We start from the raw sequence: 23,885 nt of genomic DNA on the forward strand, positions 1-23,885 counted from the left end.
ATATTCTCACGCACACCCACATGTTGATGCCCATATACACATAACTTAAATCTTTTAAGTTGAATTGAAAATATTGAAAGAATAATAAACGGGTTGGAGAGATGGCTCTGTGCTTAGAGCACTTTCTGCAGAGAACCCAGGGCCAATTCCCAGCACCCACATAGTGACTCACAATCATTTGGAACACCTGTTCCAGGGCATGCAACACCTTCCTCTGGCCTCCTCTGACAATAGGCACTTACCCTGGTGCACGTACATACACGTAGGCAAAAAGGCAAAATACTCATACACAAAAGGTAAAGATAAGTTTTAATATATGTATATATACATATACATGAAAAAATATATAAGATATATTTTAAAAGCTAGGGGTACCACGTGCATATTGTGGTCAATAATATCCGAAATTGTCGGGTTAAATGTTGGAGATAAGGACGCTGTCTGATCTTTCCCCATTTAACAGTACACGAGGTCATTTTGTTTCCTATGAATGGTAATTTCAAATTATTATGTAAATTAAAATAACATTTAATTGATTTACGTATTAAAGACAGGGTCTATGTAACGTTGGACTGGAACTGGAACTCCTGTCTCAGGCCCTCAAATGTTGGGATTACAGGCTTGTGCCTCATCCCCCCAAGCCCCATCCTCGCAAATCCTGGCTCTGTCTTCCAAAGCAAAGCTGTAAATTTCAGACTCTGTCCCCCTCCTAGTGGCAGAGCAGGGGACTACAATGAAGGCGCTAGAACAGAGTGCAGGCTCACGTGTCCTCCTTGTCCCTCCCTCCCACAGGCCGGAACCAGAACTCTCTGTTCCTGCCTGCTGCTTGGTGCTGCTAATAAAGCTTGATTCAAACGAATGCTCAGCCCGACCCGCCCTCACGAGCTTCTTCCGCCAGCAGCTTTGACCACCAACCGCGTGTCACGGCTGGGCCTGAGAGGCGGGACGGGAAGTAAAGCCACCTCTCCGCAAGGTGAAAGGTTAGCGGAAGTGTCTTTCTTTCTTTTCCGCTGGGTGCCGGCTGCTTGCTGTCGGTGAGTAGAGGCCTGGAGAGGGTCTTCCAATCCGCCGCCATCCCGGCCTTGGGGTCGGGTTTCTGGGCTCGTTCAGATTCTAAGCCTCTGGCGGCTTCACGGCGAGTTGCGTCCCTCGAACAGAACCTCCAAGCGCGTAGCCTAGTCGGCAACGACCGAAGCTCGCATGTAGAAGTCGGCTCCTGGGCCTTCCGCTTTACAAACTTCTGAGCGGCTCCTTGTCTTTGTTCTCTGCAGAAATGGGCAAGTTCATGAAACCCGGGAAAGTGGTGCTGGTCCTAGCTGGACGCTATTCAGGACGCAAAGCCGTCATCGTGAAGGTAATAGACCTTCGGGGCTCTTGACTGCTTGCATGTGGGGATTTCGGCTGCTGTATTAGATGAACCGGATCAGAATTTAAGGCCTGTTCTAGCAGTAGACAGGAGATATTAATGGTGACTATTGTGCATTGAACATATTACAGCTGTGGTGTGTAATGCTTGCAGTAACCTAATCCTAAGTAACTTAGTTCAGATGCTAAGGGTTAGAGGTGTTAAGTTACTTAAGATCGTAGTGATTGTGCTGCGGCTGAGAGTGTAGGTTGGGAAAGACTACTTCCACTTAGATAGCATCCCCTGGTTATTTATTTAAAACCTTAGTTACTTGCCTCTTACCCAGTTTTATAACCCTTGTGGTCTTGACTTTGCAGTTGAGGACACTGGCCTCCTCGTCTTTGCAGTCTCGGCTCTATCTTAATTAACCTCATGGAGGAAGGTGTTAGAAGGCACCTAGCATCACTTGAGTGTTAGCTTTTGGTGGACTATTTTTTTTGTCCTGTTGACTCTTAGCATTAAATGGTCTACCACAGTCTAGAGGCGTTGGGCATGGGGGGTGTATTCAATAATAAGATAGGGTCAAAGAAGTGTTGTTTTTCCCCTTTTCTCATGAAGAACATTGATGATGGCACATCAGACCGCCCTTACAGCCATGCCCTGGTGGCTGGAATTGACCGCTATCCCCGAAAAGTGACAGCTGCCATGGGCAAGAAGAAGATCGCCAAGCGATCCAAGATCAAGTCCTTTGTGAAAGTTTATAACTACAACCACCTCATGCCCACAAGGTGAGCTTTCCAGAAATGGAAGTGGAAGTTCATATCTTCCACTGAAGAAGGGGCAGCCTTGTGGTTGCTGTGGTACAGGAAAGGGAAAGGCCATCACATTCCCTTTCCCCTCTCCTGCCTCTGGACCCCCTTCTCTCGGGCTGGAGAATGCTAAGCCTCTGAGCTTATATGATCCTGCACTGCCCAGCAGGTGCAAGACCCTGTTCACAGTGCTGGGGGGGAGGGGGCTTGATAGATTCTGTACGGTCCCCCCCCCCCCCCCTTTGGGCTGCGAGACACTCAGGACCTGCTGTTTGTGATCAGAGTTTAGTCCCTGGACCCATGTAAGAGTGGAAGGGAGAGGGCTCTTCTTCTGTAGCCAGGATAGAGACAGCCTAGTAATTGGAATGGTTATTTATTTTTTGTGGAAGCAGTTGAGATTGACTTCCAGAACCTGACGGTGTTACATAGCTCCAAGCTGGCTAAACTCCATGAAGGAAATCACACTTTTCTGGTCTCCAGGTGAACCTGCACTCATGTGCAGAAACACATAATTAGGAATTTTTCCCCACGTAAGTTCTGGGCTAGCTTGAACTAGCTAATCCACCTTCCGGCCAGACCTGTATAGTGACAGGTCTCTTGGTCCATGAGTAATAAAGAGACTTGGGGAATTGAGGGGTCCTAGGGACCCAGCAGCATGGGTCTTTAACATTTGTTGCTGGGGCTGTCTTACTCTTTGGCTCAAACTAGTTTGCTCAACTCAGGCTAGTCTGAGATCTTGCCTCAGTCTCTCTGGTTACAGGTGTGTACCACATCTGGCTAAGGAGAATCCAGCTGGACAGATAGCCAGGTGTTGTATTGAAAGTAAAGTCTGGTGTGATGAAATCTCACCCCTTAAAAGGAATTTCAGAAATTTAGGGACAAAATGAGAATTTCCAAAGAATTTCATGAGGGTATGGCAAATTTCAGTAGACATTCCTAGCTATGCTACTGAGGGCTTATATCCTGACCATACCAGACCTCTACAAGAATTGGCTTCCTGGTGTCCCTAGCTAATTTTTGCCTCTGCACTGTTAATCCAGGTACTCTGTGGATATCCCCTTGGACAAAACTGTTGTCAACAAGGATGTGTTCAGAGACCCAGCATTGAAACGCAAGGCTAGGCGGGAGGCCAAGGTCAAGTTTGAGGAGCGGTAAGTGGGTCCTGTTTGTTGAATACAGCTACTGCTTCCTGTCAAAGAATTTGTTTTCCTGTTTATTTTTTTCCTGTGTATCATTTGTTTTATTTTTTTCTTTTCTAGATACAAGACAGGGAAGAACAAATGGTTTTTCCAGAAGCTTCGCTTTTAGATGTATTTTTGTTTTCGTCATTAAAAATTAAAAAATATATGAGTCTGCCTATTAAATTTTGTGGGAAAGAGACTGGGGAAATGAAACGAAACAGGTGTGTTTGTAAGTCTCAAACCACAAGACTTGGTAAACATCTGATGATGGTTTGACAGCCTTTGCCCAAGAGCTGTTCCTTGCATTTTAAATGAGAAACACAAGGGTCTTCAGAAGCAGGGAGAGGTGAGGCCCAGCCCTGCCTCCCATTAGGAGCCTCATTCTAGTAACACAGGTTCCTTGACAGCACTACAGGAAAAGTAAAGCAGAGATTAAAGCCATACTGCTGGGGAGTGGGGCTTCTCTTAACCCCAACACTAAAGGCTGATGCTGGCAAACTTTGTGAATGTGGCCAGTCTGGTCTGCATGGTATGGTAAGTTCCAGACAACCAGGATAGCAGTGAGACCCTGTTTTGAAACCACTCAGTCCTTACTACATGTACACAGAAAATAACAGGCATGTGGACAGTACTCAGATGGGCAGGTGGATTCTGAGGCTGAGGCCAGCCGGGGTTGATTGTGGCACAATCTCAAAAGCATGAGGGAGCACTGGGTGCTGGCTAGTGCAGGGTTAAGATCTGTCCAGGGTACTTTTCTGCACTGCCAAAGTGCTAACTGACTCTAGAGAAAGATCCATTAAGAGATCCTGGGGCTGGATGCACCAATGGCTCAACAGTTAGGAACTGTGTTCTTTGGATTTTGATTTTCCCGGCACCTGTGTCACATACATCACATACACACAAGCCCACTGATTTTAAAAGGGATAGCAGAATGCTAGCTAGTCCTATTACTCCCGTGCCTACACAATGGTACATGGGTACCTACACAATAAACATTAAAGATCTGCTGAATGTGCTGTCTTGGGCTTTTTTTTTTTTTTTTTTTTTTTTGTGATGTTATGTTTCGGCCTGCATGTATGTTTCAGGTTTTCAAATCTTGGAGTTAGAGTTGTGAATGGTCAAGTGGATACTAGGAGTTGAACCTAGGTCCTCTGGTTAGTACTCCACTGCTGAGCCCTTTGGTTTTGGTTTTTGGACACAGTTTTTCTCTATGTAGCTGGGGCTGCCCTAGACTAGGCTTGCCTGGTCAGAGATCCACCTGACTCATTTAACTGCAGCCTTTTGGAGACAAAAGGAGTCAGATCTGAGTTTGAAAGCCACTTAAAGCTATACACTGAGAGCCTGTCTCTTGAAGTCTTAAGAAAGGCTGGGGGTGGGGGCTGAAGAGATGGCTCTGGTTAAGAGCACTGACTGCTCTTTCAAAGGTCCTGAGTTCAAATCCCAGCAACCACATGGTGTGTCACAATCATCTGTAATGAGATCTGATGCCCTCTTCTGGTGTGTCTGAGGACAGCTACAGTGTATTTATATATAATAAATCTTTTTTTAAAGGAGAGAGAAAGAAAGCGGCTAGGGAATCCTACCAATCGGATTATGCTAGAATTGGCTGCCTGAAAAAGTTGGGGCCAGTCTGCCCTTTGAAGTCCCAGGAGCACATGCTTGAGCGGGTAGTTAGATTTGAAGACATGGGAGGCTCCTCCCAGGGGTGGGGCTGTATGATCAGTGGGAGAATTCACAGAAACGAAAGTGGAAGTGTATTTCAGACACTGCTGGAGGCTAAGGAGGTCTGAAACCACCTCTGAGGGTTCAAATAAAGGGTTTAGTCCTTCAGAACTCTACCCTTTGAGCCCTGCTCTGAAGCCTCAGCTTCTGTCAGCCAGACTTGAGGACCATGTCTGCGACCCTGCAAGCTGTGAGTAAGGGAGCAGGAGTGTTTGCGTGTGTGAGGGGGGAATAGAGTGTTGTAGGCTGAGAACTGCTTTAAGGCCTGGAGAGACCTAAAGAGCTTAGGATACCTTGGCCTGTGGAGCTGGTCATTTACCTATTGCTTCAAAACCAGGACTCTGACACCTCAACTGACCTTAGTAATTCTTTTTGTGGATGTATATTTTGGGTTTGTAGAGAACTGTAAATGTCAACGGCTCCTCACTGTTCTAACAGCAAAGGAAATACTCTGAGGTACTTCCCAGCCAAAAACTCCTCCCCTCAGATTGCCACATCAACCTGACCATTGATTGGTCCTCTCTGGCACAGGTGGTCTCCTCTCTAAGTGCCTCTGACTGAAGCCACCTCTGATATGCTAGGTTGAGCTGTGAAGTCTGCCTGCCAACAGTCCTCAGGAGCATGCACAGAGTCCTACAGTGGGCAGCCACCTGTGAGGAGAGAGCCAATGCAGCTTGTCCCCAACAGCTCTCAGTCTTCCCCTTGTTCTCTGACATGGAAACTTCCATTTGCCTCCCAGATACATTAAAAAAAAAGGGGGGGGGAGGGGGAAGCTCTCAGGAGCTAAATAAGGAAAAGGAGCAATGAAGAGCAACCCTGCCTGGTTTCAGATCTTAGTTTCTTCAAACATGGTGCACTGGACCAAACATTAGCCCTTCTAAAGTTTACAGTCTAATCCCCATTTCTTCACTTACTGTGTAAGAATATTAAATTTCTTCACAAGGATACCCAGAGGAGGGCTAGGGAACTAGCTCAGTCTGTAAACTGCCTACCTTAAAAATATGAGGGAGCAGGGACAGGAAAGATGGCTCAGCCATTAAGAGCATGATTGCTCTTCCAGAGATCCTGAGTTCAATTCCAAGCAACCACATATAATGGGATCCAATGCCCTCCTCTGGTATGTCTGAGGAGAGCCACAGTGTATTCGCATACATAAACAAATAAATCTTTTTAATAAAAGGTATGAGAAGAAATTTAGACCTTAAGAACAGAGATAAAGAGGGCCGGAGAGATGGCTCAGCAGTTAAGAGCACTGACTGCTCTTCCAGAGTTCAATTCCCAGCAACCACATGGTGGCGCATAACCATCTGTAATGGGATCTGATGCCCTCTTCTGGTGTGTCTGAAGACAGCTACAGTGTACTCACATACATAAATAAATATTTTTTAGAACCACCAGATAACAAAATAGCACCATGGCATGCGCTTGTAATCCCAGCAGTGGGGAGAAGAGACAAGGGACAGCTCCAGGTCAGTGAGTGAGAGACCCTGTCCTGAAAATTAAAGTCGTGGCTTGGACAGATGGCTCAGCAGTTAAGAGTATGTGTTGCTCCTGCAGAGAACCCAGCTTCAGTTCCCACCACCAGCCTGTCTAAGGACCATCCATAACTCTAGTTCTACTTCCTGGGGATCCAATGCCCTCTTCTGGCCTCTCCAGGCACCAGGCACACATGTAGTACACTGAAATACATACCAGCAAAATACCTATAAATATAAACAATTGCAAAATATACATTTTTAAAAGAAATCCTGGCAACTCTGCTAGAGAGATGGCTCAGTGGTTAACAACACTGATTGTTCTTCCAGAGGAACAGTGTTTCATTCCCAGCACTCACCTGGAGCCCAGCAACCTTCTAGGGGACCTGGTACCCTCTTCTGGCCTCTAGTACTGCATGCACATGGTACTCAGACATACACATAGTTCTGGGAACTGACATAGGTCCTCTGTAAGAACAGAAAAAAAAATTTTTTTAAAGAATGGAAAGTTCCTGCCTATTTTTTTTTTTTAAGATTTATTTATTTTGTGTATGTGAGTACACTGTAGCTGTCTTCAGACACACCAGAAGAAGGCATCATATCTCATTTTAGGTGCTTGTGAGCCACCATGTGGTTGCTGGGAATTGAACTCAGGACCTCTGGAAGAGCAGTCGGTGCTCCTAACCACTGAGCCATCTCTCCAGCCCCCACAGCAAATGTTTTTAACGGCTGAGCCATCTCTGCAGCCGCATTATTATTATTATTTTTAGTTGCTTTAAAGCCAGGTAGTAGTGGCGCACACCTTTATTCCCAGCATTCAGGAGCCTGAGGTAGGTGGATCTCTGAGTTCTAGGCCAGCCTGATCTATAGAGTGAGTCCCAGGACAGCCAAGGCTCCACAGAAAAACCCTGTTTCAACCAAAAAAAATAATAATAATAATAAAGAATAACATTAAATTTGTCTTAGATTAATTTATCTTTTCTGAAAGATTTATTTTTATCTTTTATCATTATATGGGTGTCTTGCCTATGTGTATGTCTGCGGGGCCTCTTGCATACATTTAGGCCCTCTACAAGATCAGCCAGTGTTCTTCACTGCTGAGCCATGTCTCCAGCCCCAGAATTCTCTTTAAAGATTTATTTATTATATGTAAGTACACTGTAGCTGTCCTCAGACACACCAGAAGAGGGCATCAGATCTCATTACAGATGGTTGTGAGCCACCATGTGGTTGCTAGGAATTGAACTCAGGACCTCTGGAAGAACAGTCCTTAACCATTGGGCCATCTCTCCAGCTCCTCCAGCCCCAGATTTATTTATCTTATTTTATGTATGGGTGTTTTGCCTAAATGCATATATGTGCACCACGTGCATGACTGGAACCCTCAGAGGTCAGAAGAAGATACTGGATTCCCTTCAGGGAAGTTAAAGATGGTGGTGTGGGTGGTGGAAGCCAAACCTGAGTTCTCTGCAAGAGCAGTCAATGCTCTTAAATGCCGAGTCATCTCTCCAGCCTGCCAATAATTCGTCTTTTAATCACTTTATAATCTTTATTATTGTTGGTAGTGTGGGGGGGGGAGTTTCGGGAGGGAGAGTGTGTGTGAGTGTGTGAGCACACTTGCCAAGGTCAGCATGTGCCAGTCACAGGACAACTTTCTGGAAGTTTCTCTCCTCCTACCATGGGATCTGAGGTCAAATTCAAGTCATCAGTCTTGGGTGTCATGTGCTTATATCACAGAGCCATCTCACCAGCACCCCCCCCCACATACCTCATTTTAGCCTAATGCCATTTACCCAGCAGGCAGGGGAAGTAGACCAGCGGCTTCTGAGGACGTTCTTATGTGTCAAGTACAGTGGGGCTCAGTCAAGTGTCACAAAATCACCTCCAAGCTGGGATAGAGCATGTGCTTAACATAAATAAGTCCTTAAGTCCTTGCTTCTGTCCCCAGCACGGGGATTAGGGGTGGGGGAGGGTATGGGAGGGGAGGCTGACTAAAGAAGTGTAGCGACTTGGGCATTTGGGTTAAGCAATTAACAGTTATACTTACCATAAGACAATAATCAGAAGTTCACGTGCAGGTAAGTCTTCAACTCGCAGTGGTCTGACTTCACAAAAAGTGACGCACACTCAGTAGGAAGTGTCTTCTTTCACTGTTTCTTTACTTTTGTTTCGCTTTTGAGCTTTTGAGGCAGAGTCTCACCATGTAGACTTGGTTGGCTTTCAAGTCCCAACATGAATCAGACTGGGCTCAAATTCTCCGAGTTCCACCTGCCTCTCCAGTGCTGGGGTTAAAGACCTGCTCCACCACACCTAGCGAGGAAGTACTCTTTGAATTTTGATCTTTTCCATTTGTGATATGATGTTATCTCTGAATTATGGCACAGAGTCATGGGGATGGCATACTAAACCATGCTCTGCCAAGTGAATTCAGAGTTCGTCTGTGTGTCTCTCCCACATCTTTCTATTTATTTATTTGGGACAGGGCCAAGATATGTAACCGAAGCTGGCTTCAAATTCAGTTTTCCTGCTTCAGCCTCCCTAGTGCTGGGACTGTAGGTTTACACTACATATCTGGTTTATTCAATGCATTTCTCTCTCTCTTTTTTTTTAAGAAAATTATTTATTTATTTATTTATTTAGAGTACACTGTCACTCTCTTCATGCACACCAGAAGAAGACATCGAATCCTATTACAGATGGTTGTGAGCCACCATGTGGTTGCTGGGATTTGAACTCAGGACCTCTGGGAGAGCAGTCAGTGCTCTTAACTGCCAAGCCATCTCCCCAGCCCTCAATGCATTTCCTTTTTTTTTTTTTTTTTTTTTTTTTTTTTTTTAGATTTATTCATTTTATGGACATGAGATATGAGTACAATGTATCTGTGTATCTGTCTTCAGACACACCAGAAGAGGGCATCAGGTCCCACTACAGATGGTTAGGAGCCACCATGTGGTTTGTGGGAATTGAACTCAGGACTCTTAGAAGAGCACTGTGTTCTTAACCACTGAACCATTTCCCCATCCCCTCAATGCATTTCTTAAAAGTATAATTTTTATTTTATTTTAGGGTCTCAGAAGATGTTGGTTTTCTTTCTTTTGTCACATGGGATGGGCTTTGGTAGCAAATCTAAATCAGGTGGAGGTGTTGAGTCCCCTAGTCTTCAGGAAATTGATTCCTGACCACCTTGCTATGAATGGAACAGCTCTTGCAGTAATGCGCTCCACAGAAACTCTGGCAAACACAGGACCATCAAAGACACTTATTTCGGAAATGTTCCTGGTGGCAGAAACCCCTACTGTGTTTCAAACAGCAAACTTCTTAGTGGCTTTTGTTGTGGTGTAGTTCAAGCAGGGCATTAAGTGGCTCTGGCCCTTTTTGCCTCCAGTGTTGGTTCTTGTAGTTTTGGTCATCCCAGACCCAGGACCCAAAAATTTAGGCATTTTGGACTTAACAGTGTTTTCTACTTGCAATGGGCTTACCCCACTGTGAACAGAGAACATGGGTGCAGACATTACTCTTGTAGCATCGTTTATAACAGGGGAAAGGGCAGAAGCATGGTGTATTTCTGTAATTCCAGTCAAGTGCTCTAGAGGCTGAGGCAGGAGGATTGATTGAGTTTAGTGTTAGCTGGCTAACTAGAGACCTTGTATCCCAAACACCAAAACAAAAAAATAAAAATATTCATGACCAACAACAGGTTTAAAAAGATAAAATGTTACAGAGTAGGGATATGGCTCCCTGGACAAGGTCCCTGCAAACATGAGGGCCTGAGTTTGAATCCCTAGAACCCAAATAAAGCTGGGCATAGTATCCTGCATCTATAACCCCAATGCTCCAACATCTAAGTGGTAGCTACAGACAGGAAGTCCCCAGAAGTCCAGGGCTAGCCTAGTCTCTACAGTGGTGACATTTGAGAGACCCTGTCTCAAACAGGTAGAAGGAGAGGACTGACATCTGCCTTGTTCTTAGACTTCCACTTGCTTGTGTGCCATGTACGTACATATATCTGTATACACACACACACACACACACACACACACACACACACACTCACTCACCAGATCAACTGGTGGTGCACACCTTTAATCCCAGAACTCAGGAGGCAGAGGCAGGGAAAAAACTCTGAGTTTGAGCCCAGCTTGGTCTAGAGAGTGAGAGCCAGGGCAGCCAGGGCTACACAGAGAAACCCTGTCTCAAACAAAACAAAACAAAACAAAACAAACAAACAAACAACCCCCCCCAAAAACCCAAACCAAACCAACAACAAAAATTATTTCTAAATAAAAAAAAAAAGATAAAGAGATTATTAGAACTATATCTTCAGGCTGGAGAGATGGCTCAGCGGTTAAGAGCAGTGGCTGCTCTTCCAGAGGTCCTGAGTTCAATTCCCAGCAACCACATGGTGGCTCACAACCATCTGTAATGAAACAGTGACAGTGTACTCATACATTAAATAAATAAATAAATAAATCTTTTTTTTTTTTAAAGGAAGAACTACATCTTTATGGGGGAAAATATTTAAAAACACTCCTCATCCTCCTACATGGATCCTGACTGGTGTCATCTTACTGGCCCTCAAACATAGCATTTGTAACCTCTGAGTCACAGATATAAACAGGGACCTTTCGCCATTCCTGAGCCGGCATAATGTGGTCCAGCTCTAGTTCTCCTTTGCTCCAGAGCAAACCCAAACAGAGTGTTTTCAGTGAGACCTGTGACAGGCTCCTGACCTGTCACGAGCTTCATTTGTCGCATGTTTACCAATGCCTGTTTTGTTCCAGAGGCTTCTCTAGACCTTAAGGATACAGAGGAGATCGAGTCAGGGTTGGATCCTTCCAAGATGACATTCTCTGGGCCAGTCTTACTTATCAGGTTTCCTAATGTCCTCCTAAGCTCTGCCAGCCAAAGTCGGTGCTCTCCCACAAACAAAGGTGCATTCATGGGTATTTCTCCCTCTCTGTCCTGTCACTGTTCTATTTGGACTCGCTCCAACGCACACCAGCCTGAAAGGAGGCTTGGTGTGTGGAAAGAGGAAAACTGGGATATGCAAATTCCTTCTCCACTCTGGACTTCATTTCTTCACTAGGAAGCACTGATTGGCAGAGCCCTCCCTCCGGCATCAGTCTGCCTGGCCAAATGGCTTTTGACAAATCCTTTAACCTTTTTCAGTTTGTCCCCTCATCTATAAAGTCAGGACAAGACAGTTACCTCTCTAGCATGGTAACAAGAATTGAGGGGTATAGTCATTTTGAAAGGTTTAGTTTATGGGTCAGGTAGCTCATGCCTGTAATCTCTGGTCTCTGCCAGCCGAAGTAAGATTGCCGTGAGTTTGAGGCCAGCCTGAGCTATGTGATGAGTAGAAATCCAACTGGGACTATGTTTGACTACTCTGCCTCAAGACAGCTGAAGGAAGGGCTGGAGATGTAGCTTAGTTGGGTAGAATGTGTGCTTGGGGAAGTTCAATCCCTGCATGGTAGTATACCCCTGGAATTCCAGCTTTGAGGAGGTGCAAACTGGAGTTCAAGATCATCCATGACTTTGTAAAGAGTGTGAGGCCAGCCTGGGCTACCTGAGGATTTTTTTTTCCTCTGTAGCCCTAGGTGTTAGGACTAAGGGCAAATGCTACCATGCCCAGTTTGCTACTTGAGACTTTTATTATCAGAAGAAGGAGGAAGAAGAAGAGGTGGGGAAAAGAGAAGAAAAAAAGGGGAGTAAAGGTGATCGCTGAGCAAGCCTGGCAACCTGAGTGTAATCCTCAGAACCCACAGGGAGGGAGGAAAGAACAAACTCCACAAAGTTTGAGTCCTCAGGGCTCCTCACACAAATAAAGGTAGAAAGAAAGCAAACAGATCTAGCTCAGTAAATATTAACTAATAGGCTGGGGAGCGTAGTTCAGTGATTGTGTACACCTTGAATGCCAGGTTGAAGGACCAGGGTTCAATCCCCCAGAACAACAAAAGTTAGCAAAGTAGTGTGAAACCTTGCTACTTCAAGCCCTGGCTCCTTCTAGAGGATTCAGCTACTTTCATTTCTTTGTGTGAGGATTGTGCTGCCCAGGGTCTTGTAGCAAGAGCTAAGCTAGTGTTAAACTCTGGACCTGGCTTGTGAATCAACTGTAGTTGCTGCAGGCCCCCTGGGTGGACTGGGTTAGGACCAGGCGAGGGAAAAGAGGTTGGGAATGTTCAGAGATTTGAACGTCTCTGCTCTGGAGAGTCCAGACCAGCCCCATTCCCACCCTGCCTCCTCCAGGTTCTAGACAGACTGATGGTTATCTTCTTATTCCTCTCTGCTCCAACAGGTCCTCTACAGTCTTCAGGAGGAGCAATCCAGACTCAAGACGAGGCTGCAGGAGCTACAGCAGCTGAAAAGGGAGCGCATAGACTCTCCCAGAGACAAGGTCAGGTGGGAACTGAAGTATTCATGGTAGAAAGAGGCTGAAGAGATGGCTCAGTGGCGAAGAGCACTTTGCAGCTCTGGCAGAGGACACAGGTTCAGTTCCTGGCCCCTACCTGGGGGCAGCTCATAACTACCTGTAACTCCAGTTGCAGGAGAAACAACGCCCTCTTCTGGCCTGGACAAATACCTAGACACACACACACTACATTGTTTGAATTTTTGATCTGTTTTCTCATCTGTGAGATCAAGTTACCTACCTCCCAGGCTTCAGTGAGGACAAGCCAAGAGCTTGTCTGAAAAGTGGCAGTTGTGACAGACCTGTACCCACACAGCCCAGCTCTTCTGTGAAGGCTGTCTGAACTGAACCATCAATCAAACAGAATTGGGGGACACATCCTGTCCAGAAGGGAGTGGTGGGGACCTCTCCTACTTTTCAAGGTTATTACTTGCCTCCCTTTCCCAACCTCTAGATCCCATTCCCAGTGCCCGAAGTCCCCCTGGTATTCCAAGGCCTAACTACACAGGGTGGGCAAGTACCCAAGAATCTAGTTTCTAACTTGAAGATCTGCTGTCCTCTGCCTGGAGGTTCTGCTCTGGTCACCTTTGATGACCCCAAAGGTTAGCCTTGGTGCAGGGGATGTCTTGGGGAGGCTCAGAAGGGAGGTCATAAGGTTTCCCAGTACTGATCCTGTCCCTTCACCTCCAGTGGTTGAGCGGTTGCTACAACAAAAGGAACATAAAGTTGACATAGAGGACTGCCGACTGCGGGTGCAGATCCAGCCCTTGGAGCTGCCCATGGTGACCAACATCCAGGTGCCAGAATGGCAGGGTCCTCCATGCAATAGGTGGGATTCAGCATTTGGGTCCTACAAATGAGTGGGGCCAGCTGAGCCTGTCCTGTCTCCTGCTAGGTGTCCAGCCAGCCAGATAGCCACAGGGTGCTAGTCAGTGGCTTTCCTGCTGGACTTAGGCTGAGTGAAGAGGAGCTACTAGACAAGTTGGAGATCTTCTTTGGCAAAGCCAAGAATGGAGGTGGGGATGTAGAGACCCGCGAGATGCTGCAAGGGACTGTCATGCTGGGATTTGCTAATGAAGAAGGTAAAGGTCCTTCAGGGGAGGTACCTAAGGGGCCAGGGTGCATGAGACTGGGGGAAGAGAAGCCTCAAATGCCAAAGACCATCTCTCCGTTTCTCATAGTGGCCCAGAACTTATGCCAGATCGGCCAGTTCATAGTCCCACTGGGCCGACAGCAGGTCCTTCTGAGGGTCTCTCCTTATGTGAGCGGGGAGATCCAGAAAGCTGAGGTAAGTGAAGGTGGGGCCAGGGAAGTGTCTACCTGCCGGAGGGCTCAGGGCCCCCCAACCTCTCCGGCTTATACAGGAGCCTTAGCTTCCATGTTTTTTTTTGTGGGATGTTCCTTGTTCTAACCTCTGCTCCCCACTGCCCTGCATTCCCACGAGCCCTTACAATTCACTTCCTCTTTCTAGATCAAATTCCAGCAAGCATCTCATTCAGTGCTGGTGACAAATATTCCTGATGTCCTGGATGCCCAGGAGCTGCATGACATCCTGGAGATCCACTTCCAGAAGCCCACCCGTGGGGGTGGGGAGGTGGAGGCCCTGGCAGTTGTGCCCCCAGGGCAGCAGGGCCTGGCTGTCTTCACTTCTGTGTCAGGTTAGGTCTGCATCCACCTGCTGGGAACTGGGACCACTTATTGTCTAGTTCTACCAAGAACAGTGAAAGGGCCAACCTAGTGTGACAGTCTTTACCTCAAGATACCTGAGGGAGAGAGAACCGAGACCTTGACGCTGGACTGGCTCACTTTCTCTCACTTTTTTTTTTTTTTTTTTTTCATTTGAGACAAGATTTCTCTGTATATCCCTGGCAATCCTTCTGTAAACCAGGCTGGCCTCGAACTCAGAGCTGCCTGTCTCTGCCTCCAACTGCTGAGATTAAAGGTTTGTGCCACCACCCTCCAGCGACTCTCAGATACAACATCTGGTCAGGACTCAGGGTTTGGCTTTTTATTGACACAAACACAAAGGCAGCTGTGGTAATGGGGTGGGGGGGACACAAAAGCAGAAATCACACTTCCTATATAGAGGCCTCAATTAAGACAACAGAGAGGCTGGGTCCCTTCCTCCATATTCCCTCTGACAGTGGCTGGAGTAACAGCTTTCTCTAATCCAAGCTCAGAAGTAGCAGGTGACCCCCACCTAGCCTCAAAGGTCCCCACTTTGGCTCCAGTAGCCCCGTTCCTTTTAACCAGCCCAGTAATTCCCTTGCCCAAGCTCCTTCTCCCCCACCAGTGTAAACAAAGTCTGGGGCTGAATGGCCAGAGCTGTATCCAGACTCTGGGAAGGTAGCAGCCTCCCTAGATAGCAAAGGAAATGTGCTTGGATTCTCACTTTGGTCCCAGAATAAGACCCAGCAGTGTCTCCCAGAACTCTGGCTGATCCAGCTTACTGCCTCTTTATTCACCACTGACAGAGACAGGACAGGCCACAGACCACAGTGAAAGCAATTGATCCCCAGAGACTAGAGCTGCCCCCTACCCCGACCCCTGGCACATACACAGATTTTTGGCAGTGTTGGACTGGGGAGGAGTAGGCCTCAGCTCCACCAGGATGAGGAAGGCACTGGGGAGAAGGGTGGAAAAGGAGCCAGAGATAGGGCTGCTCGCTACACACAAACACACAAGCACAGGTTTTCCGATGCTAAGGCACTGAGACAAATCCAGAGACCTCAGTGAAGGGTGGGGTACCCAGTACCCCTCCCAGAGTGGTGAGCTAGGGTGTCAGTCTGATTCCTGCCCTTGTTGTAGGAGGCAGCAAACTGGAGGTGGAAGAAGTCTAATTGTGCTTGCGACATTGGGGACAGGAGACAGGGCTAGATACTGATTATGTCCAGGGGTGGGCCTTGTCGGCCTGGATTGCACAGACACAACGGAGACACAGGTACATGCTGGACTCACAGATTAGCCCCACATCCTGAGCTGACACACAGATTCTTTGGGTGGGGGTGGGGCAGGAGGGAAGATGAGGCTGAGGTGGAAGCACACAAGATAGGGAAGGGAGGGACTGGCTAACCTTGGCACAAAAGCTGCATGGCAGGCCCAGGGACAGGGTGGGGGGCAGGAAGCAGCCAGCCTCCTGCTGACCCTCTCTGTCCCCTTGGCAGGGCCCAGACATCCAAGTGGTCACTTCCCAACCTCTCCTGAGGCAGGAAGGGGGAAGGGAGAGCCCTGGTCAAAGAATAAGCTCAGAGCAGGGAAGCAGTCCTCAGCACAGAGGCCTTTTCTGGGGGGAGGGAGGGTAGAGCATCATGATAAGATGAAATGTGAGAGGCTGGTGGGCAACACAATAGGGCTTCCCATCTTCTCCCTTCCCGGCTCTCCAGGGCCCTTAGCCGCTGGCCCTAGGTCTCCTTCTCAGGTCCAGGGACCAGGAGGACTTTGCCTATGTTTTTCTTCTCCTGCATCTGCTTCATGGCGTCAGCCACCTGGAGGAAAAGAGAAAATCATTCCTGATGCCTTCTGCCCCACCTCAGAGTCAGGCTAAAGAAGGCAGGTCCATCTGCCCCTGCATCCTCTCCTGAGGACCTGGGCTCTGTGCGTCTTGACTGGGACCATCTTATGCTCACCTTCTCGAAGGGCCAGACTGAGTCAATTCGGGGTTTGATGTGGCCCTGATTGTACAGAGCCAGGAGGCGGGTAACTACTTTGTTAATGAGCTCCACCTCACCGTCCAGGTAGCCCAGGTGGAAGCCACACACAGCTCGGTTGGCCTGCAGCAGCTGCAGGGCTGTCACACTGAACTGATTCCACCAGGTGCGGGCCATGGCCATCAGGTTCCGCTTGGGGCCTGTCAGCAGGTTGGCCATTCCTAAGGGACAGAGTGACAGGTCTTATGATCCAGCTGTCAGGTAAATCTCTGTGTGTCTGAGTACAGGTCTGCCTAGCTTCTTGATCTCCTTATTAATACTCAACAGAAGGACAATCCTGGAAATTCCAGGCTTAGGCCCAAACTAATTCTTTGTATACACATACACAGACACAGACACACACACACACACACTGAGATGACTTTAAGCCAAGCCGGGCAACCAGAGTTGCCTTGGGACCCACATGGTAGAAGAAAAGAACAGAACTGTCTCCTGCCAGCTGACTTCTGAACTCCACATGTGCACCATGGTACCTCTGTGTACACACACAATAAACAAACATTAAAAAAAATAACATACAGCCGGGCGGTTGATGGATCACATCTTTAATCCCAGGCAAACTCTGAGTTCGAGGCCAGCCTGGTCTACAGATTAAGTTGCAGCACAGCTAAGGCTACACAGAGAAACCCTGTCTCAAGAAAGGAAAACAAAGCAAAAACAACAACAAAATTATACACACAAGGGCTGGGGACGTAGTCAAGTTGGAATGGCTGCCTACCTTGAACTATGTAAGTCAGGTGGGTATGCGTTGTGACCCTGAAACTCAGCATTTGGGAAGCAGAGGCAAGATGAGAAGTTTGAGCTCATCCCTGACTATATAAGTGGGTTTGAAGCCAGCTTTCTATACTGAAACCTTACCTCAGAAAACAAACAGAACCAGAAAGCCAGATGTAGTCATAAACAGTTTCAATTCTAGTATTCAGGAGACAGAGGCAGGGGGATCTCTACAAGTTCCAGGCTAGCCAGAGCTACCAGAGAGCTGCATAGTGAGATTTTGTCTCTCCCTACCCCAAAAAAGGAAGAAAAGGAGATGAAGACTGCGCCCTGCACCACACTGCTGTCACCTCAGCATTCAGGACATGTGGAGGGAAGAGTCAGGAGCCCTTGGCAGAGAGAGAGAGAGCACATGCTCTCTCCCAAAATTGCTCTTATTTTTATATTTACTTTTTTGTGTGTGTAAAGTAGGTTTTAAAATAAATATCCAGCTTGCCGAAGCAGCCCAGGTGCGGGAAGCAGGCAGACTGGTTGGTTTCGAATCAGAAATAATCCCCAAATAGGGATACAGAATGACTATGACTCACTGAGGCGCATGAAGAATAAGTGGCTGTCACCCAGGGGCAGCAATCCATTCAAATATCCAGGACCCTTCCAAACCTGACCTCACCGTAGAGGACAGACAGCCCATTGCTTCCTTATTCAAAAGTTCAGGCCCCTGGATCCCACCCCCTTGGTGGGATTTTCTATTTATTGATTATTATTAATTAGTCCCATTCTCCTGTCCCACGCAACTTCTCTGCATTTGGTACAACTTACCATAAGTGACAACTTTGCCCATGGGTTTGAGGAGGTGGTAGCCCTTGGCAGTGTCCGATCCACCCAGAGGGTCCATGACGATGTCTACTCCTGTCAAAGAGTGAGACCCAGGGGGAAGACCCATTAATATCCACAGATCTAGACACCCCTCGCCCCATCTCCCTGTGCTGTGCCCACCTCCCAGGTCCTGCCCCCACCTTTGGGGGAGATCTTTTTGATCTCATCCACATAGTCAGTCGTGTGGTAGTCGATGGGGTGTGTGACCCCGTTCTCCTTCAGCACCTCGTGTTTGCTGGCTGAGGCCGTTCCAAACACTGTCACATTCTCCACGGTGCGGCATAACTGCAGGGCTGCCATGCCCACACCACCTGCAGCATGAAACGGGCACAGAGTCACTTAGGTACTTCCTTTGGGAAGCTGGAGTACAGTCAGCCCATCACTTTCATTTTGTGCCTTAGTTCATTTTGGGGCCCATGTTCAAATTCCATAATTGAGGACCAGAGGGACAGAGACCGGACAGGAGCTGGTGTGTGGTGTGAGGGTGAGAGCATGCTGCTAAGAACAGCCGGCTGGACCTGGTGTCTAAATGTTACCACGGCAACTATACTGCAGAGGCCTCTGGGCTCCACAGGCCAGGCAGTCTGGTGTTGCCATGACAACTAACCAGATAGGCTACAGACAGGGGCCTGGAAGGGAAATCAGGTCGGGTGAAAAAAAAAGAAAGGGACCTGTCACCTGCAGCCATGTGTACCAAGACGCTGTGGCCAGGTCTTAGGTTGCCGAAGTCAAAGAGAACCATGTAGGCGGTGATATAATTGACCAGCAAGGCGGCAGCTTCCTCAAAGGTCATGGCCTCAGGCATCAGGAAAGTCTGGGCTGAGGGCACAGTCACTTCCTCCTGCCACATCCCTGACCGGTTCAACACCATCACCCGATCCCCAGCCTGAAAAAAGGGGAAAATGTCATTTGATTACTTATCCATTTTTCCACAGGTGTCTACTAGCTTTTGCCAGGCCCAGGCCCTTGGAGACACAGGACTGATGGTGGTCACTGAGTGTCTATCTAGTGCTTCATAGGGCAGCATCTAATCAATCCTCACATCAGCTTCAGGCTGCCCTTATCCCCACATAACAGATCTCATACTTCATTATTTCATAAGATCCCTGAATGCAAGAAACTTAACAGTTAGGGCAAGCGTAACTACTGTTAAGGAGCTGGAGCTGCTTTTGATTCTAAAAGTGGGCTCTGCCTCCATTTTAATGACAGCGCAGCCACGAGCAAATAAAAATCCGCTTAACCAGTTTCCTCATCTGCAAGAGGGGACTCGAAAGATCTCCAATTAGGAAAAAACAACATTCAGTGATAGTGTAATGTACAATCGCTAACACTTAGTAATGTTAGCTAACAATAATGATGACAGTAACAGCAAGGAGAAGTCAGCAAATAACTGTGAGGGCTGCACAGGGCAGGGGCCAAGGCACGGGCAGGTAAATGTGCCTGAGTTGTAAACAGCAAATGCTTGGGTGTGACCACCTCAGGGGTCTTCTGCAGTTGTCTATAGGCTCACATTGGCAGCCCTAGAAAAAAACAGGAACCAGACCTGGTACACAAGCCTAATGCTCAAAGAGGGCAACCCATTCCAGTCACAAGGAAAAAAGGCGTTGTCTTCCATTCCTAGTCGATGGCATGAGGGTCTCTCTGCAGGAGGCAAGGGGACAAAGACAGAAGGATCTCTCCAGTTTAGCAACTAGGCAGGAGGAGGGGGAGCTTCCGTCAGCCATGAGTCCTGGCTCTCTGAAGACCACACAGAGAGAAATGTGGGTACTGTCCTAGGCAATCGGGGCTTATTTTAACTCCTTACAGGGACGTTTAGGATCCACAGGGTAGGAGAATGAGACCCCTACACAGGTCCTTTTACATGTCATCTGTCCTCACACACCACTGGAGAGGACGCCTTTTCTTTGAGTTCTGGCCTGGGGAAGGAAGCCCCAAAACGGAAAGTCTAAAAGACACAGTAGCAACAACCCAAGAGAGCTAACGACAGAGCAATAAGCCGGTAGGACAACCGGCCAGTCCCAGATGGAATCTAGAACAAGTATCAATCTTGCTCATACCTAACCTTTAGCCTTCCCAACTCAGGGCCATGACCCCTCCCCAACTCAGCCACCAGGAGGGTGGGAAAGCCCTCCCCAAAGAATCCAGGCTCTTGCAGCAGATTCTTGCCCTAGGCAGGAAATCCTGTATTTACCAGGCGGAAAGTGTGGGGAGGAGTGGATAGATGGGTGGCCTTTAGCAGTAACACGAACTGTTAACTTCCCCTTCTACCCCCTACCCTCTAGAAGTCCTTTTAGCACTATCAAAGAGTAGGATTATTTCTAAGTCAGGGCAAGGGTGTGACCACAGCTGGATTTATGACTTTAAGGAGGATCGGTTTTCATGTTCAGCAAATTCAGCAAAACCAGTAGGTTAGCAAAGACAAGACTCAGGCTGCTTTGGAGCAGTTTCTCATGAAGGTGCTGGATTTGAAAAAAAAAAAAAAAAAACTCCTAAATACATGATATAAAGAGGCCTCAATCGAGATCTCTCAGAAAGCTGGTCATCTGTAAGTCTCATGTGGCCAAGGTTATGGCTGTGATTAATGATAAACGAGAAACAGACTGGCAAAGCTGGGCCAACCTGCTCAAGGTGCCACACCTCCCTACCCTAGTCCAAATGGGCTCTGCCTAGATTTCGGAGGCTGGGGTCCTTTGAAAGGGAGGAGCAGTTTGGGCCAGAAAGTTCCCAAGGGTAGCCCTGGGTCGTGGCCTGCCCGCTGAGTCACTGAAGAGATGGAATTGCAGTCACGAGAGCAAGCCCAAGACAAAGATGGGAGACTGATCCCGCCTCCCTCACGGCAAATACCGGAGTAGTAGCGTAAGGCCCTTGGCGGTGGGGAAAGCCAGGCTTTCTCGGCTCCATGATGGGTGTGTCCCCTTTGGCCCAGTACGGGGAGGGGCCGTCATACGCCCCCATACACCACGGGGCTGCATGTGACTAGCGCTCTGGCAAGGCCTCTGCGCCCCCGCCTAACCCCATCTACATAGCTTCTCAAAGCTCCGTCGGGAGGGAAAGTGGGAGCTAGCCACCACTTAGAGTTACAGAACACAAGTGCCCCGGGAGTGTTTAGTGGGCAGGGGTACAGGTGTGGTTTTAGGGGAGTGGGGGGAGGAGACGAGTAGGTCATCCTGCGCATGCGCCTGGGCGCCTTATTGTCTCCCCCCCCCCCCAACTCCGCTTGGGGCGGCGGCCACTACTTTAAAAAAAAAAAAAAAAAAAAAAAGCAAAAGCCTTGGTAAGGGGCAATAACATTGTGGCCAGTAAATCCTTTTCTCAGGAGCCTCAAGACATAAATTGCTTTCCATGTGTTCCGTGTTTAGTCCACCCGCGTCCCTGCTGGCTTCCCGGCCCGGCCACACCCCCGGCACGCGCCCACTCCTGCCTCGCTGCTGCTCACCTTACGGTCGCCGACACCCTCGCCCACGGCCACCACTACGCCCGCGCCCTCCATGCCCGGGGTGACGGGCAGAGGCGGCAGCCGGTCGTACAGCCCCTGGCGGCCCATGAGGTCGGCGAAGTTGAGCCCGCAGGCTCGCACGCGCAGCGTCAGCTGACCGGGACCCGGGGCCGGGGGCACCGCCGGCCGGCTCTGCAGCTTCACCTTATCATAGCCACCGAAGCCGGTGAGTACCAGGCAGCGCAGCGGCGGCGCCGTGGCGGATGCTGACGCTTCGGGGGCCGGTGGCGGCTGCGGGTCGCTCGCCACCTCGACTGTCGGGGGCTGCGAAGGCTCGCCCTCCCCGGCTCCGGTCCCGGTCTCCGCCCCGGCCTCGGCCGCCGCCGCCACAGTGGCCGCCTCGGTTGCCTCCCTCTCCGCGGACATGGCTAGACTCCCGACGTGCGTTCCCAGCTGTACGGAGCCGGTGCACAGCTGGGGAGGGCGGGACACGCGTCAGGAAGAGCGCAGGCTGCGGACACCAGTGGGTGGGGCGGGGCCCTTGCTCGGGGGTGGAGCTTCGCGGGCGGACTTAAAGGGCTAGGCCCTCTGCTGACCGAGCTGCGAGGGCGCGAAAAGACTAGCGGTGCAGGTGGCGGGTGGTGGTGTTTGCGCGTGTGGCTGATAAGCATGAGAAGCTTCTGGGGCATGCCGACTCTAAGACTTGATTTATTCATAGGAAGCCCTATGAGAATTAAAAGTTGTCGTGGCACAGTCTGAAGGATAACTTAAAAATCTGAGTTTAGGTCACATTTGGGGAGCTAGTCACCTGTGGATCAGAACCCAGTGACATCGTGCCTCAGGTTTTAACTCTACCGTTTAGTAATAAGCAGTCTTCTCGTTCACTGTATTCTTTCAGTGGCAAGCTACAAGCATGTGAACCCCTAAGACAGGATTTCACCACGTAGCCACGTCTGGCCTGGAGCCTGGAACCTGCAACTTGCCATGAATACAAAGCGAGCCTTGAACTCCCGGAGATCTGCCTACCTCTGCCTCCCGAGTGCTGTGATTGAAGGCATGCGCCACCACCCTCCCCCCACCTTTTTTTTTCTCATTCTCTTTTCCTTTTGTTGAGGATAGAACCCAGAGCCTCATGAATGTAGCTGTACTCCTGAGTTACATCTTAACTTCAAACTTAACAGTTTTGATTGTTAGTGCTGTTTGTCTTTTTACTTCCTGTAACATAGTGATGATATTTCGTGCTTTGGTTACCATTACACGGTTACTCAAAACGAGATAAAATTAAAACCAACATCCTAGACTTAAGGAAAAGTTTTGTTTGTTTTGAAACAGGATTTCTCTATTTAGACCTGGTTGTCCTGAGTTTTATGTAGTATGTAGACCAGGTTGGCCTCAAACTCTGAGAGATCTGCCTGCCTCTGCCTCCTGAGTGCTGAGATTGAAGGTGTGCAGCATCCTGCCCGGCTAAGGAAGGAGTATTTTTTAAATTATTTATTTTATATATGTGAGTATGCAGTAGCTCTCTTCAAACCCACCAGAAGAGGACACTGGATCCCATTACAGATGGTTGTGAGCCACCATGTGGTTGCTGGGAATTGAACTCAGGACCTCTGGCAAAACCAATGAGCCATCTTTCCAGCCCAGGATTTTTTTTTCATTCGTTCTTTCTTTCATTCATTCATTCATTTTACATCCCGATCGCAGCTCCCCTCCTCTCAGCCCCCAAGCCCATCTTTTCATCCTCCTCTAGGCAAAGTATGTCATGCAAATGGCGGTTTGATTACTGTTAGTCTGAGATGAGGCTGAAATTGGCTTTAGGGGCTTAGCTCTGGCCCCAGCAGAGCCGACTGTCAGTGGGTTCTAGCTTCCTTAGCCTTCCCTTTGCTCTTTCTACCACAACGTCCACCAGAGGACGCAAACGCGTCTCTAAAACTTTCCACTCAGTACTTGGCTAGAGGAGCTAAGTCCACGCTTCTAGGTTGGTCACAGGCCTAGATCCCGCCACCGGTCGTTATGAAGATGGAAAGCTATGATGTCACTAATGTAGGGTGGGAGTGCTAGGGTCTGTACTTCCATTTCCCCAAGCTCTGCCTGGACCCGAGAGTGGAGGAAGGAGACACAAATCAAAAAAATCCTCCCTTTCCTAACATCTTACGCCCCCCTGTGTTCGGGAAATAGATCGCTGTCGCCGCGCGTGTCCGCCGCACT

General features: G+C 48.5%; 3 protein-coding genes across 3 annotated transcripts; 2 read left to right on the top strand and 1 right to left on the bottom strand.

Moving 5' to 3' along the window:
* Positions 1 to 973: 973 nt before the first annotated feature.
* Positions 974 to 3,501, top strand: RPL27 (ribosomal protein L27). The gene is made up of 5 exons (XM_080923870.1): positions 974 to 1,034; positions 1,272 to 1,354; positions 1,964 to 2,133; positions 3,195 to 3,305; positions 3,414 to 3,501. The coding sequence occupies exons 2-5, from the start codon at positions 1,274 to 1,276 to the stop codon at positions 3,460 to 3,462; spliced, it is 411 nt and encodes a 136-aa protein (XP_080779996.1). The 5' UTR covers positions 974 to 1,034; positions 1,272 to 1,273; the 3' UTR covers positions 3,463 to 3,501.
* Positions 3,502 to 5,113: 1,612 nt separating this feature from the next.
* IFI35 (interferon induced protein 35) lies at positions 5,114 to 14,840 on the top strand. The gene is made up of 7 exons (XM_080922875.1): positions 5,114 to 5,247; positions 12,831 to 12,929; positions 13,399 to 13,546; positions 13,635 to 13,741; positions 13,840 to 14,026; positions 14,126 to 14,232; positions 14,416 to 14,840. Exons 1-7 carry the CDS (start codon positions 5,227 to 5,229, stop codon positions 14,605 to 14,607), a joined length of 861 nt encoding a protein of 286 aa, XP_080779001.1. The 5' UTR covers positions 5,114 to 5,226; the 3' UTR covers positions 14,608 to 14,840.
* A 90-nt stretch (positions 14,841 to 14,930) lies between these two features.
* Positions 14,931 to 22,156, bottom strand: VAT1 (vesicle amine transport 1). The gene is made up of 6 exons (XM_080922874.1): positions 21,678 to 22,156; positions 18,920 to 19,127; positions 18,382 to 18,552; positions 18,185 to 18,274; positions 16,571 to 16,812; positions 14,931 to 16,429 (listed from the first exon to the last, which is right to left on the bottom strand). The coding sequence occupies exons 1-6, from the start codon at positions 22,101 to 22,103 to the stop codon at positions 16,346 to 16,348; spliced, it is 1,221 nt and encodes a 406-aa protein (XP_080779000.1). The 5' UTR covers positions 22,104 to 22,156; the 3' UTR covers positions 14,931 to 16,345.
* Between the last annotated feature and the right edge of the window lie 1,729 nt (positions 22,157 to 23,885).

This window comes from Micromys minutus (assembly GCF_963924665.1).
Source record: "Micromys minutus genome assembly, chromosome: 10".
Taxonomy (NCBI): Eukaryota; Metazoa; Chordata; class Mammalia; order Rodentia; family Muridae; genus Micromys; species Micromys minutus.

Coding starts and splice junctions, on each gene's coding strand:
- VAT1 (XM_080922874.1), bottom strand. CDS start 22,103: ATGTCCGCGGAGAGGGAGGCAACCGAGGCGGCCACTGTGGCGGCGGCG. Junction 19,128..21,677: donor AGGGTGTCGGCGACCGTAAG/GTGAGCAGCAGC, acceptor CCCTTTTTTCAG/GCTGGGGATCGGGTGATGGT. Junction 18,553..18,919: donor CTTGGTACACATGGCTGCAG/GTGACAGGTCCC, acceptor TTCATGCTGCAG/GTGGTGTGGGCATGGCAGCC.
- IFI35 (XM_080922875.1), top strand. CDS start 5,227: ATGTCTGCGACCCTGCAAGCT. Junction 5,248..12,830: donor TGTCTGCGACCCTGCAAGCT/GTGAGTAAGGGA, acceptor CTGCTCCAACAG/GTCCTCTACAGTCTTCAGGA. Junction 12,930..13,398: donor TAGACTCTCCCAGAGACAAG/GTCAGGTGGGAA, acceptor CCCAACCTCTAG/ATCCCATTCCCAGTGCCCGA.
- RPL27 (XM_080923870.1), top strand. CDS start 1,274: ATGGGCAAGTTCATGAAACCCGGGAAAGTGGTGCTGGTCCTAGCTGGA. Junction 2,134..3,194: donor AACCACCTCATGCCCACAAG/GTGAGCTTTCCA, acceptor CTGTTAATCCAG/GTACTCTGTGGATATCCCCT. Junction 3,306..3,413: donor AAGGTCAAGTTTGAGGAGCG/GTAAGTGGGTCC, acceptor TTTCTTTTCTAG/ATACAAGACAGGGAAGAACA.